The 16,605-nt window shown below is 36.8% G+C and overlaps 1 protein-coding gene across 2 annotated transcripts in view; it reads left to right on the forward strand.

Annotated features, from left to right (window-relative positions):
• The window catches only part of LOC114364696 (chromodomain helicase DNA binding protein kismet), a 35,910-nt gene extending 28,683 nt beyond the window's left edge, over nucleotides 1-7,227 (forward strand). The window contains exons 14-16 of one of the 2 annotated variants that reach the window (XM_028320937.1): nucleotides 978-1,124; nucleotides 1,687-2,485; nucleotides 2,736-5,114. In XM_028320937.1, the coding sequence (XP_028176738.1) occupies nucleotides 978-1,124; nucleotides 1,687-2,485; nucleotides 2,736-5,114 (3,325 nt within the window). Of the gene's footprint in view, nucleotides 1-977; nucleotides 1,125-1,686; nucleotides 2,486-2,735 lie in introns of both variants that reach the window. The other variant, XM_028320938.1, reaches the window with a different exon arrangement.
• Nucleotides 7,228-16,605: the final 9,378 nt, after the last annotated feature.

A 16,605-nucleotide genomic window follows, 5' to 3' on the forward strand; every position in this document is an offset into this window, starting at 1 on the left:
TTTAGTCTTTAAACACTAAAATGAACCCCCAATATCTTAATCTGACGCGCTCGAGTATTTCAGACTATCCATTTTTTTTACTAATCTGATCGTCTATCCTAGGCGCGCGTCACTACATATAGAGCTAAATACTTTACAAGGTTGTTCTATTAGGTCTAAGGTATCTCTCATATCTTAAACTGCCACGCTCGAGTATTGCCGAAAATTCCCCTATTCGCCTCCCTAACTATAAGTGTTTTGTAATGATTTATTTTGCTCTCTTTCTTTCCGTAGGTACGCAATTGCCCCGCACCCCCTTCACATGCATTATAGGCGAGTGCCAATGTCGCATCGCTGCGTACGTCAACTTTGATGACAATGATGATGTCTGTTTAGTTTTGGTGTATATTTTGATCTCATTCAGTGAAATATAATGTTTTCAACATTACGAAACTTCTCCATTGCATGGTCTATAATCTTGTCTTACATATTTTTATGATAAAACTTACCGTTTGGCCGAAAATCGCAAAATCCTGTATTTTTCAACTTTAACATTGAATTTTTTTAGCACATGTCGGATCGATGGGGACTTTTCACATTTACATTTTATAATTTATAATTGTAGTCCGAGTAATTCACATTTTATAATTGTAGTCCGAACATCCGTACTAATTTTCAGCTGTATGCAAATTATTGCAACCTAATTGTCTAAGGCGGTTATCACACTGCGCCGCGCTCCGCCGCGGTACGCGGGACAACAGATTTAATCATTGTATGCAATAACTCAGTTTGTATAGGAAACACGCGCAGCACAACACACTGACAACGCGTCTGCGCGCGGGATTTTTTATATGAAATCACGCGCTCCGCGGCGGAGCGTGGCGCAGTGTGATAACCGCCTAATTTGACCGGACTATAATGATTTAAAAGAATTTTGTAGAAGTCTTGTATAAACACCAACTGGGCATTTTTTTAAAGCAAAATATATTTTATTACAGAATTGACCTTTTACGCGTATTGCGTGAAGAAGTGGCTCCGCATCCGGCTTTAGATACACGTCTTGCGTTATGTGAACGTTCTCCTGAAACACCACCTTGGTGGCAACCCGCACGCCACGACAAATTATTGGTTTTAGGAGTTTGCAAGTTAGTACTATTTTATTGATTTTTCCTTTATTTATACTTACAGGGTTATATTTTGTAATACACCAGTAACGTCCCAGGACTAGAGCTGACATCATAAGCCACAAAATTTAAACAACAACTTCTAATAATGTATTGAGTTATTTTAAAACTGTTGATGAAGAAAATACGTTTATTTATTTATTTATTTTATAGAAACCAACAGCGATAGGTACATTGAAAATGTTAGTTATAAGATTTAGACTGATAGTATAGCCAATGAAAGGTTTCCCTTTTTATAAAAGTACATTGTTGTTGGGAAAAAATATGAATAAAGGATTTTAAAAAATGTTGTTGATGTTGGATGTTGTTGTATTATGATGCCAGCTATCTAGTCCTTCAAGGTTACTGGTGTTTTTGAAATAGCCACGTATATCTACAAAAAAAAAAACAACTATACATATATTATATTTTGTTTGTCGAATGGATTGTTTGATTTAGTGCCTAAGTAATTTAGCTATATACCCATTGTATAGGTACATAATTTCACATAAAATAAATAAATTGTGATTATTATTTGTTTTAGGCACGGCTTGGGTGACACATACAATAAAATATTTTGTGACCCGAAGCTGCCTTTTGCTGATAGCGCAACTAAATGGTACACCAGTCACAAGAGTTCAAAAATGGACAGTCAAAAGATGTCATCTGATGAGGAAGACAGAAATAATTCAGAAGAATCGACTAGCGAGACGCGTATGTCTCTGAGACGTAGCAAACGGACGTCAAACGTTTGCGATCGCGAGAACGAGGACGACACGGACGCTCTCTCCGAACTGGAGACGTTAGCCAAACTGGGAAGAATAGAAGGCTCGCTGTCCACCGAGCACTGGTTCTCGGAAAGGGCCCTCGAGACCCGGCTGCATCACATCGCTCACGCCGTACAAAACCGCGAATGGCCCGCGGCCGTCACGAGCAAGTCCGAAGCCGCGCGGGGAGCGCACCAGGAGGCGGACGATCGCAAGCACCCTCTGAAAAGGCACATAGCGATCGACGTGGAGACCGACCGCGCCAAGCTGCACGCGCTGCTGTCGTCGCCGGGCGCGGCGCACGCGCGCGACGACGCCTCCAGCGACTCGGGCTCGCGCCGCTCCACGCCCGCGCCGCCGCCCGCGCACCAGCGGCCCGCGCCCTCGCCCGCGCCCGCGCCGCCCGAGCCCGCGCCCGCGCACGCCGCGCCCGTCGACCTCTCCGCGCCGCTCGACCTCAGCGAGGCGCACGACTTCTCGCTGGGCCGCCGCGCGCCGCTCGAGCCCGCCCACGCGCCGCCGCCCAGGAGCAGGCTGGACGACACCCTATCCAGACTCATGAAAAGAAAAAATGCTGTGAGTACTGTTTTATTATTACCCTGATTATTTGCTCTTTTACTGTCTTAGTTCTGACTGATAACCACCGAGTCTAGATTTACATTTGGTATGTAAATCTAGACTCGGTGGTTATCAGTCAGAACTACTACTAACTATTATCCGATGTTGAAAGTGGATGAAATCATCGGTCATACGTTCTTTCGTTCGTTACATTACGATCGAAGAGGGTTCCGATCGCATCACTAAGAACTCGTTGTCTTGATTACAGCCTGCTCCGGAGCAAATAGTTGGTAAGGAAAAGAAGAGGAAGAAACTTGATGAAATTGTTTTGGGACTGTCGGCGGCCAAGACCCGAAGCCCCACTTCAACTGTGACGTCCGAAACGAGTCGCAGCAGGAACACACCTATCCTGCCTGATGTGACTGTCACTCCGGCTGCGCCGCCGACGTCGTCTGCGGCAGCGGCAGTTCAAAAACCATTTTCGGTAACTGTTACTAATGTTCCCTCGCCACAAGCGTCCTCTAAAGAGCTATCGTCATTTTTGCAACAATCTTTAGAACAAAATAAATCTCAAAAATCTTCTTCTCCTGTTACTATGAAATCGTATTCGCACGAAGCTAAAGTCAACAAGTGGTTAGCTGAGCAAGCTAGTGTTGAGTCTCGTCGACGTGGACTTACACCTCGGTTAGCTCCAGACGAACATGTTCCAGTAGTACATCGAGTGACTGGAAAACGTATTGTGGGACATAAGGCGCCTCAGCTAAAACATCTGGCACAATGGATCGCCGAAAATCCGATGTATGACATTGATTCCAAGTGGACGGAAGGTATTAAAGAACACGTTAAGTTGCCGCAGGATGTACGCAGTCAAAGACACTCGCCTATGCCACCTGCCAGTTCAATGGGTGAGCGTAAGAAAGGACGTCCACCTACCCTTGACTCACCGTCTTCAACTGTGCTTTCTGCAAATTCTCATTTAGCACAAAACATGAATTCATTGAACCCAGCACTACTGGCAAGTTTATCAAGTTTATCTGCATTTGATCCGAAAACATTAGCTGCAACTTTATCAAATTTAACAGGATTTGATCCAAAGCTGTTAAGTTCTTTCGATCCTAAAGTACTGTCAAATTTAGCTAACTTCGACTCTAAAAATAATCCACTATTGAACTCTTTTGGTAGCATGCCAAATTTATTAGGAAATATTGCTGGTGGGAATTTATTTGCTAATTTAGCTGGTTTAGGCCTACCCGGTTTTTCTTCACTTGACATGAACGCTCTTGGAGCTGCTGGTACATCGGGGGATAAAACAAAACAAAGGAAACCTGACGCAGGTAGCACTTCAAGTTCTAAATCTGCTAATTCACAATTTCCGTTTGTGTTTCCCAATCCTAACATGTTATATCCTCAACTAGGTTTGAGTGGTCTAAATCCATTCGGCATGCATTCAGGTATGTCGTCCGCTTATGATGCATTAGGATTGCTAAGTAATAGTTTAGCAGCGAGTTCTGGTTCCTCAACACTACATAGTTCAAGTCATAATTCCGGGCGCAATAGTACTAAGACCACTACCCCAAGATCGTCAACAGTAGTAACTAATTCATCGACCTCTCGACAACAAAAAGTTTCTGATCGGCAACAGTCAAGTCAGTTACCTCAAATTCTTTTACCACCTGACCCCTACTTATTGGAATCACTTTCTAAGCAGTCATTAAATTATGAATCCATATTGAGGGCTGACAAGAGATCACGAGATACAGAATGTCACGAGACAACTGCTACTGACTTGTCAAAAACTGATAAGAAAAAGTTACCTTTTGATACATTGCGGTCTCAAGTACCTCCTGAATTTGCGGCGGTCCAAGAAAAACTACTGAAAGGTGATAAAAAAGATATAGATATAAGTAAAATGTTATTAGAACAAATGGCATCCGGAGCACTAAGTGCAAGTCTTGTAAGTTCAGCTGAAGCAAAAAAAGTTAAAGATGCCGAAAAAGATGCTTACGAAAAACTAAGTAAAAGTTCATCCGAGTACATTGCCAGAACACTTTCATCAGAGGACGGCTCGTCTAATGTATCGTTGGCGCTAAAAAGAAGTCATGATGAAATGAGCTGTGAACCTGAAAACCTAGCATTACAGTCACCTGAATTGAAGAAAGTCAAGGAATCCAATTCGTCAGAAAATAATTCAAATAAAGAAAAACCACCAGACCCTTCACCCAACACAGGTGAAATGGATCTCGAAGATTTAATTGCACCTTCAACTGTAATTAAAACTGGTATGAAAGCGAGTGACTTTGAAAATAGTAAAGCTACATCTGTTGATTCGGCTTCTTCAAATGTAGAAAGAGAAGAAAAACTACAAGTGAAACTATCAGACCCTTATGTCGAAGACCCAAATGTTCAGTTGGTAAGTGAACATAGCCAAATTAGTGAATGTGTTTCTAACAAACTGGACTCGGAAAATAAAGATATGATAGACGAAAGTAACAACAGTGGTGATAATAGTAATAGCGACCATAATCGCAAGGGGTCCAGAAAAAAAGGTCGAAAGTCCACAGACGAAGCAGCCGCTCCATGTCCTCGACGTGAATTACGTTCTAGTGCCGGACGACAGTCTACAGAGACGTCTACATCAAATCACTAATTTCGCGGCTTTTTTTTTTCAAGACTGGATAATAGTTTTAAATTACCTATAATATAAAATTAACTGCATCATAGGCAAATGACAATGTTTTTATAGGAAGAAATTATGATCAATCATACATTTTATGTATTTATCACAGAAAAGCTTGAAACCCTTCCCATAAGATTTATCATTATTTTATTATTAAGTAATACTAGTACAGTTTTACACAAACATATGAAAGCAACCATTTACATCATATTGTAGAATATTAATTAATATAATATAATACTGGACTCAATTCCTGACAATATTTTATGGTTATCATTTAATTGTCCTTGCCTAAGTCCAAGTATTCTACTTTGCTTTATTGTAGAGTAGATTTAATATACATGGTGTTTCCTGTAAGGTGTCAAGCCGAAGAATCGATAGGTATGGTCCTTACCTATCACCTGGCTTCGGCTTAACACCTTACAGGAAATACCCTGTATAACTAATTTACTACTTGATGATAACCATGTTTGTATACAATTTCACATCATTAAATGACACAAGCTGGTAACATAACCTATCTTGAACGCACATCATATTTTTATGGCGATGTTTATTTATTTTAGCTGCCTCAACTAAATAATGTTAGGTGCCTGGGATTATCTATAGATACCCATGAAGTCGGTTAAAAATGCGCTCTAATTACGAAGTATTATCATGAAATGTCATGTTTGAACATGTATAGTAAACAGAATAATTGAATTTGAATATTATATGTATTTAGATCAAAACTATCAATTAATCTGAAAGAAAATATCAAAACATTTTCACGATAGGTCTACCGAGTATTTACATAAAGATAAATCTCAAATTATTTCTTTTATTGCTCTACAATCATGACTATCGATCTGATGGTAACAAAATCAGGACATTATGGTTGGAATTTTTATGAATTTTTAAAATGTAATTTTTATGTATATTTAATAACCGAAAGTTTAGTTTCTTTATCAAGGTTTTTAATTAAATTCAACTATGTTGTTGTTTTAACTATTTGTATGTGAATCGCAGTCATTGCGAGACCGGATTATTATTATGCAGCCTGTAATGTTTTAGAAGTAATAAGATGTGTATTAAAATATAGCATAATAAAAAGTTTATTTATAACTATTAATAACGTATTATTTTATTTAGAAAATCAGTATGCACTTACATACTGAAATATATTTATATTAGGAAAAAAATATTCAACGACACAATCCTTTTAGATCGTCAGTATTTTAATAGGGCTACCTCCGCCATATCGAATGACAAATGATCTAAAATCAAAATATCGATCATGTTTCATCGAACGATCAGAATATCGAACGATTAAAATATCGAATTTCCAAATGATCGAACGATCGAAATATCGAAAATCAATGTAGAAGTTTTAATTAATTTTCATAAGATTAATGTAAATAAATCATAATTCATATACACATTTTTTATTTTCCTTTTCCACTATAGGGTACCATAGTCAACAAGGAACCCTTATTACCTCCATCTACCTATTATACTATGCAGCATAAGATCGACTTTCGATATTTAAATCATTCGATACTTTAATCGTTCGATCATTTGTAAATTCGATATTTTGAACGTTCGATATTCTAATCGTTCGATGAAACGTGTTCGATATTTTGATTTTCGATCATTTGTTATTCGATGTGGCGGAGATAACTCATTTTAATACGAGTATTAAGTCAACGCAAATCACAATGGTTAAGGTCCTATGAATGCGTGTTAATTTCTTGTTGGCTTGGCGATGAGGCCTTTTTATCTAAAAAAAATATATCTGTCGATCTAGAGAAAGGTTCCCAATAATATCTAATTACTTTCGCATGAGGCGAAGAAACCAAAATTGCATGTTATTAAAAAAAACTTTAAAAAATGTAATTACTTCAGTAAAATTCTCAATCAAGAAAGAAAATACATAATCCGGTCTCATAATGGACATTAAAATGCATATTGTTTATACATCCCGACAGAAACGCGAAGGCAATGTAAAACTGTACGTACTGTCGCATAATAAGCAGCTAACTTATCAAAAGATGTTAAGGTTTGTTTTATTTGTATAACTTTTTATGATTAATGTAGAAATTAAGAACATTAAATAATCTTCGATTTTTTTGTATGATATTAATTAAAGACTGGATTCTCCACATAATTTCATTTATTATTGTGTCTGTGTAATAAATATTATTGTATAAGCATATCATTGTGCGATTCTTATTTTTTACGATACGAAACAAACTAAATAAATCGATAACATTTAAAAAACGGTATCATGAAACTAATCAGACAGAATAGATTTAGGGTCTTCGTCTGTGATAATATTTTACTTGTTTTTATTGCCGATAAAGCCGATAATCTGCTTTGTAGAGGAATCTGCCCGATATCAAATCGGTGAAAAAATGTGCTTACTTCTTTCATGCTGAATAACAGTCCAATTATACAATCGTCGGCCGGTCTGTCTGTAAGTAAATCATAATCGGGATAGTAATAAAAGAACTTATAACTTCAAAGGTTATTATTATATACGAATCTTACAGGACGAACTAAGCTGACGTCCTGTTAATAGCAAAACACCCGAACGATGACCTTTTGGAGCCTTTTGGCTATAACTGTGTCTGCTGTCACATAATGAACATAAACAGACTGTCGACCGGAAATTTCTGTTAAAGCTGCCTTTTATTGGAATTATGTAATTGCATATTCAGTGTGTAGCAAAAAAATGCTGCAAATAAAATTCTTCGCTTATTATTTGTCTAAACTCTAGGCAATCAGGGATGAAAAATAGGTTTTCAATTCGACCGTTAAGTAGGTATTTAAATACTGATTCACCGACGTCCTGTCATGGATTGTGACTATAACTGGGCTTCCTACATTTTTTTTACACGATGGCAGATCGAAAGTGCAAGACAATGAATTAATTTTTCCTTCTTTTCTGCAATTTCTTTTATTTTTCATACTTTTAAACTAGTTTGTTAATCTTTTATCTTTTCTTTTGATATTGTCAGCGCATGTTCCCAACACAAGAGTTTGGTTTAAGAGTCGTGAAGTTTGGGTTATTGTGACTTGGCAGCTACCCTACTCCTTTATCCTAAAACTAAGTACCTACGTGGGTTTCATTTGCTGTCCGAATTTGAAAATTTTAAGTCTTAGGTGCTGGGCGTCGCGACTAAGGGCAATGCAATACCTACACTAGTGTTCACATGGCAGTATCCCGTTTTTTTGAATGGCAAACGGGATGTCTTCGTGGGAAACAGCACAGCCCATAGGCCGGTGTAGGGCGACGCGACTAATTTTAAAAAATAATGTTGACATGTCCGGGCTGTGGGCTCCGAAATCCGGGGATTTCACGTGTCTTGTTCTGGATGACAAGTTTTAAAGACGGCAATACCTATCCTAAAAATATACATATTTCACACTATACAGGGTGATTTTTCAATCTGTATCCACATTTTTTGGAGCGACTCAGAATCGATTAGTAACCTAATCGATTTACGTAAAGAAAACAATTTTTTCTTTTCATAATTAATTTTTCTCCGCTGCGCGCGGTTTCAAAATAGGCTCACGTGTATAATTTGCTTCGTTCATAGAAAAATACGTAACTACACGTTAACTGCACAGCATAATAGACAATGGTGAACGGAAATAAGCCATAACCCTTAAAACTTAAGATATGGGCACCCGCGAATTAGATTCAATTTTTTTTGCGAAAAATACCTACCACTAATTATTAAGTTAAAGATGTATTGTTCAATTGTTCTAAAGAGTTTAAAAAAATATTGGGTACTGTTTTTAAAGTTACCCTGTATAAAATTGAGCGTTTGTTCCCGTTGAGTTACACCATTTTGTGTAGGTAACACTGTTCCCCATTGGTAAAAAAATACCCATTAGTAACACTGTTACTCAATGCCACATCTTTTTTTTCCCTTTTAGTAACAGTGTCACTCAACAAAACAGTAACACATTATGGTGTAAAATAATTGTTTATGAATGTTACGGTAAATGTGATAAATGTGAAAATTATGAATAATCGCCGGTTATTATGAATAATTACCTCATGATTTATTAAATGTGATTAATATGAGATCATTTATTTATGTGTGTATAAAACTAAATAGGCGGCTTAGGGGTGGCCCAAGGGCCACCCCCGCCGCACCATAACCTATTTTTCACTTTAAATCAAAACAATGTGTTATAGGCATTATGGCAAAGTAATGTTACGCAAGAAACAGTCCTAACTCATTTTGCCAAATTATATTAATATTCATAATCAAAACGTTCAAAATGTGAGGCTGTACATGAGCGCTGTACACGAGCCGGTGTTCACTTTTATATTATGTTAGTATTAAGGTCACTGATAAATGTGATTAATTTATCACTTTTACCTCGCCTGACGGTAATTATTCATAATAACCGGCGATTATTCATAATTTTCAATTTATCTGGGGGCACGGCAGTGCCCCCACCAAGTCGAGCAAAAAAGCGGCACGGCCGTACCATCCTTTTCTCGAAGCAATTCAGGCCATTTTCGACCCCCTGTATCATCGTTGTGGATAAAACTAGAAGACTGAATTTTCAGTATCCATGTAGGCATTGTAAAGACGAGTTACAACGATACAACGACAGTAACGAGTTGCAAAANGGGGGAGGCCTTTGTCCAGCAGTGGACGTCATTTGGCTGAAAAAGAAGAAAAGAAGAAGAAGATTGTAAAGACACGGTATATTTCAAATTTCATTCAATTTGAGCCAGTAGTTTAAGAATTATAACGGGTCAAAGTTTCTTAATTTTGTCACTCACTGACTGACTGACTGACTCACCGATCATCAAAATTCTAAGGCACTTCTAGCAAACCTAGAAGCTTCAAATTTGGAATATAAGTAGTGTTTGGTGTATGAATCAAGGAAAAACTAAAATATTTGGGGGCATGGTAGTGCAACCGCTAAGTCTAGCAAAATTTTTCAATTTCGGTCCAGTGCAAAAGTGCAAAAGTATTAGTTTTAAAGATATTTATTTTACGATTCACAATTAATAGGATCAGTAAAAAAACCGTGGACAAATGAAAAAGGTTTTGAGGTTATCCGGCACGTAAAAAACGCTAAGATGTCTATGGAATCGGATGCTCGGAGGACTGCTGCTCACTCAACTCAAATATAACAAATAAGTATTTACTTGATACTTTACTTCAATATTTTAATTACTTTGGGAGTAGCACGTATTTTAGGTTTGTCCTACCTACTTGAGTAGATACCTGATTTCTGAAATAAAGTCTGATTTGTAATGATTTGTTCAACTTAATGTGTTTTATGATGGTCATCCTATTGCAACAATCATACACGATTGAACGAGTAGCCAATTTGCCTTCGGCATTTCATGAAACACTGTCACTCAAAGGGAAGAAAAAATGTGGCATTGAGTAACAGTGTTACTAATCGGTAATTATTTTACCAATGGGTAACAGTGTTACACAAAATGGTGTGACTCAACGGGAACAAACGAAATTGAGTTCTCACGTTAAAGAATTTATCAATAACAGTTAAGTATGGGAACTTCTCCAAATGACTTGATGTATGCTAATCTAATGAAAAATCCCAACTAATATTATAAATGCGAAAGTAACTCTGTCTGTCTGTCTGTCTGTTACGCTTTCCCGCTTAAACCTCGCAACCGATTTTGATGAAATTTGGCATAGAGATAGTTTGAGTCCCGGGAAAGAACATAGGATAGTTTTTATCCCGGTTTTTGAAACAGGGACGCGCGCGATAAAGTTTTTCTGTGACAGACAAAATTCCACGCGGGCGAAGCCGCGGGCGGAAAGCTAGTACCATCATAAAAAGGAAAAAGTGGTCCTTAAAAAAGAATTAAAGTAAGTAAAAACATTAGATTTTATTAAAACTTAAAAAAAACATCAAGGAAACAACAGAGCTTTTTTTGAACTTTAGATGTTGTGTTAGATACTGAAATTAAGTTTATAACAATTTTAGCTGTAACTATAATAATAATTGTTGTAGAAAAATGTGTGTCGAAATTAACAAGACGAATAAACAATATTAATTAAGTAAGTAATGTAGCAAAATTGTTCGATGCATATTACATACTTTTTATATTTCCATTGTTTTAAGTACCTACCTAGGTACCTATTTCTCTAAACCCGAATAGATTTTTTCACACAAGAAATAAAAACCATTTAGAGAATTACTCATTTTTATGAAGTCTTATTTTTATTTAATAAAATATTTCAGGTTAATGTTAGTCTAATAAGTGCAGGTTTCAGTTATTGATTAAGAGTTTTAATTTTAAGAATTATTTAAGTCAAACACTGAATGTGATAAGATTATTTATTACATGTAGGAATTTCTTTTATGTATTGCTCTTGCTCTATTAATAAATTGTACTATAAGTAGATCAGATACCTTAATACGTGCAAAATATTATTAAATAATTGAACATGATTAAGTTTAGTGATTTTATCTTACAAACACCACCCGCACTACTACACGTCCGTCACTCGTGTGTGCCCACGCCAAGAAAAAGAAAAGTGAGGCAACATTACTTGCCTAGGCTCACTTGAAAGTCTTGAAACGGTCACATTCACATAGGTAGGTACAGTAAGCGTCAATTAGATCAAAGTGTCTAACATAGCCAAATTGATCTGATATGTATTCAATAAGTAGGTAAGTATTTCATATAAATGTAACCAGTCAAAGTAAGCTTTGAGGTACCTACCCGAAGTAGTCAATATTATGATAGCAACACCGATATCAATTTTATATGAGCTGGATGTTCAACAGTACCAGATATGACATAGAAACCACGGTAACAGTAATTGTTAAAATAACATGTTGTTTAGAGATTAGTAGAATAACAAATAAAAAAATATGATAACGATAAAACTTCCCACTTTCGAAAAAATTTTGCATATTATCTACCTCAGCACGGGGTCACACACGAACCAACCACAGAGCTTTATTCAACGCTGTGCGTTCGATTTGCTGCTTCACTATAAGCAAGATCGTTTGTGAATTCGGATTTCGGGCGTTACAGACTCACAGCCACTTTTTTCCGAAACTCGGTAAGTAGATGTATTGTGACCGCATTAAGATTTTCACACAAAAATAGAAAATAAAACTAATGTCCCCATAATTAGAACTGAAACTCCAAAGTTTTTTTTTCATCAAACCCATACGTTTGGGGTATCGATATTGAGGTTTCTAATATCATTTTTTTCTAAACTGAAATATTCTAAAATATGCTCTAAGATAATATATTATATTTTATATTATCTTGGCCGTGTGTGACGCCCTTCATTTTTATACAAGTGTATCAAATACATGTAGAAACACACAAACTTGCAGCTATCGAAAAACAATACAAACAAACTTTAAAGTAATAAAAACCCTCTGTTGACTTGTCGGTTGCCTTAACTGAATGCCAGCGCCGGCGCCGTTTTGACTGCCGGCAGCGTATCACGTGGTATCACCGCCGGTTTCCAATGGCGATATTTTTGGGAACCGGCGCACAGTAGTTTGATATTAAAAAAAGGTGGACATACGATCGAAAGTCATAATTTCACCGAAACAAAAATTGTTTTGGATAGCATTTTGAATGCTGATCAACATTTGTCATTAGGCATTTTTCGATAAAACGAGCCTTTCATGCTTAAAAAAAATATGTCAAGAAAATTTGTATGGAGAAAAATCTTTTTTATTTTTTTTCTGGCTACTGTTGCAAACTGTAGCGGTCAAACCTTATGTAGTCGTAAGTACCTATGGTGCCTAACATTACTACATAAATACTTTTTGCGGGCACGCGCGGCCAAGCGAGTAATGGACATGCAAAATTTTAAATATTTTTATTTATTCATTATTGATTTTAATGCGAAATGGGTCTATAATTCTTCAACAAGGTTTTGTCACCTTTTTTGAAGAGGAGTATTACCATTATTCTAAGTGTCGGATCAATCTAGCTAGCACTTATTTTCTATAAAAATGTGTCAAATGATCCGTCAGACAGGCTATCCACAACTTATCCAGAAGTGGCGAAACAGGCCCTTACTAAGCGATTGTGAAATATGACCTTAATGTCAAATAAGAATAGTTTAAAAAACTAATAACACGCTTTTAATTACTAACTGCACTAAAAAGCCAAAAATCATCAGGACCCTGGACATCATCTAGCATTAAAGTGCTCGAAAAGACAAATCCAACGAACCCAAACTCGATGAGTTTCATTTACGAGTTCCTATGGCTACCTCCTGACTCCATCATTAGGACCCTGAACATTATCTAGCACTTAAAGATCTCGAAAAGATATCCAATGAACCCAAACTCGATGTGATTCCGCCGTTTCGTTTAGGACTTCTTTTAGCAAACTTCCAGTCCCACCATCGGACCAGCTGGTACCACAATATTGTATTGACATTTCTAATCTACATATAATTTCCAAGTTTCATGATGATACAATACTTAGAAGTGCGTGTAATTCAGATTCTAAGATTCCATTACATAGTTAGTTACATACACGACGACCTAATAAGAGCGTGTTAAAAACGAAAAAATGGACAGTTACATTATTTAATTACGTGGAAAAAGAAATTTCTGTCATCTTACATATCATTAAAACGACATTTCACGACGAAAAAAATAAAATATAATAAAGGTGCAGTTGCCAAGAATATTGCCGAGAAAGTTCCCGAGAATATTCTCGGGAACACTGAGAATATAGCCTTTCACTGCAAATAGAGTGTATTGTTTAATATAGACTTATCTGTTGACTTAATTTAATACTATTTTACTTAAGAAAGTTTGTTTATTTCCATTTGATAAACATGATTCTCAACCTTTCTCACTTAGGAGAACGCTCCCGGGAACGCTCCCGAGAATATTCTCAGCTGAGAGAGCGTTCTCGGGAACGGCACATCAATACTTACGACTACATAAGGTTTGACCGCTACAGTTTGCAACAGTAGCCAGAAAAAAAATAAAAAAGATTTTTCTCCATACAAATTTTCTTGTCATATTTTTTTTAAGCATGAAAGGCTCGTTTTATCGAAAAATGCATAATGACAAATGTTGATCAGCATTCAAAATGCTATCCAAAACAATTTTTGTTTCGGTGAAATTATGACTTTCGATCGTATGTCCACCTTTTTTTAATATCAAACTACTGTGCGGCGCCGGCAGCGGAGGCACTCCCTTTCTTATTTCATCCTTTTTATTTGGTGGCAATGCAGATTTCTACAAGCCGTAAAACTTTAAAAAAAGATGTAATGACAGTGACAGATGATAAATCTGTGAAGCTGAGCTGACACTGCAGTGTTGCCAGAAGGTTACTTTTGTAACCTTTTATAGGTTACTTTTGAACTGCATTGGTTACTTTTAGGTTACACTAATGAAAAGGTTACTTTTAGGTGATTTTTCAGAAATTGTAGAATTAACTTTTACAGGTTATTCAGTAAAAAATATTAATAGTGACAATTTAAAAATCATGTCAAACTGCATTTTTAAACATGAATTTGATTTATTACTTGTTTAAAAAAATGAGTTTTAGTGAATGTTTTTCGATAATAAAACGCAAATCCATGAAACGTTTTTATACGACCGGCAGCGTTGCCAGACGTCCCGATTTTGGCGGGACGTCCCGATTTTTAAATCAAATTTAAATGTCCCGCGCGGGACAGGCGCTGTCCCGCTTTTCGGAGAGAGACACTCACTTCACCAGACTATTGTTTGAAACGCCATATTATTCTAAAGAATATTTTTTTTATTTCGATTCTGTTTTTTTTTTGTTTTTTTATTCTAAAGACGAATTTAACGATAGAGTAAATCTGATATAAAATATTATTTTTTGTTAAAATACATTTTCTATGGCTACTTTTGCTATCTATTGTCACGTAAACGTAATTTAAGTCAAATAAAAGGATAAATATTTGAAAACCTTTGATTATATACGTTTTTTTACTATGTCCCGCTTTTGACGGAAGAATCCCGCTATTTTCACTCAAAAAGTACCAAAGTCCCGACTTGGCGAAAAAAAAAACTGGCAACGCTGACGACCGGTCACTTTTCAGTCATGGAATGGTCAAAATTTCGAATTTAGGTAAACGATTGATGATCAATAAAATTGTATTCATTTCCCATACATGAACAACCTGAACAACCTTACACAATCGCTCCGCGGGTTTGAGTGTGCCTTAACCTTTTTTGAGGAGGCTCAACATCCAATGTGGTTGTCAATACAAGTAACTGCGATGAATCAGTCGAAGTACTCATATTAGGTACTTTCATTGTTGATAATGAACTCTGACTTTCCTCGATGGCAACATTAGGATGCTTTTTTTAATGTGGTTTAATAATGTGGTCGTATTTCCACTATATTTGAATGAATCTGAACACTGTTTACACGCAACGCGTCCACTCTCCGGCGATTCGAATACGTCCCAAACTAAAGATTTTCTTTTAGGACCCGGCATTTTTCAAAAACAGAACATAAAACACAAAAATCTACAACAATAACCGGCAGTTTCTGTCGGTTCCATACAGTTTACGAACTCGAGTCAGAGAGAATTCAACTCGAGTGGGCTCGAGTTACGCCCAACTCGAGTTAACTCGAGTTAGGTACTCGAGTTGACCATCACTATTATCAATTAATTCAATAACATATTGTTTTAAATTATAAGTTCCGAATAAATTAAATACCTATTAAATAAGTAAAATTCTTAAGTAACTGTATGATTTTGTATTTCTCACCCTAACTAGCTAAACTAATATCATGAGATTTACACTCATAATATCAACAATAATTGTAGAAAGGGCTACTTTTTTCTCGGGAAATTGCATAGTTACCTCGGAATGTGCGATAGCAATTTTGTGACCCGAGCGGGCAATCGCTAGTTCAAATTTTACACGAAGCCTCATATAATATTTTGTAGTTTCAAATTGACTAAAATGCGACGTTGCCAAACGAGCGCTACGGATGCGGGTAATAAGCAATACTCAATCCTAAATGCTTTACATAGAGCTTGGTTTGCTAGGGCAAACATCTACAGTGATGCGCCGACGCTGCTTAGACCCGAAACATGAATGAACAGGGGCGGAGCTTAATCGAGCGTGTGTGTGCAAACAATTTAGGCCCTTAAGGTGTCAAGGCGTTCGAGTCCCCGATAGTACCGCGCGGAGTGAGCCAGGCCTGACCCTGGTTGATAATAACAAAAAAAATGCGCTCATGAAAGTGAACTGTATTCGAAGTTTTCGAACGTGTATTTCCGCACTCGCGTCTAGTGGTGGACGTTTTTAACCGACTTCAAAAAAGGAGGAGGTTATATGTTCGACTGTATGTTTTTTTTTTTTTCACGTCTCAATATTAACCCTACCACTGCTTCGGGACAACAAATGGGCCAGTGCTGAGTGCTTAACCGACTTCAAAAAAGGAGGAGGTTATATGTTCGACTGTATGTTTTTTTTTTTTTCTATG

This window comes from Ostrinia furnacalis, unplaced genomic scaffold, assembly GCF_004193835.3.
Source record: "Ostrinia furnacalis isolate ACB-3 unplaced genomic scaffold, ASM419383v2 OfSCF7464, whole genome shotgun sequence".
Lineage (NCBI taxonomy): Eukaryota > Metazoa > Arthropoda > Insecta > Lepidoptera > Crambidae > Ostrinia > Ostrinia furnacalis.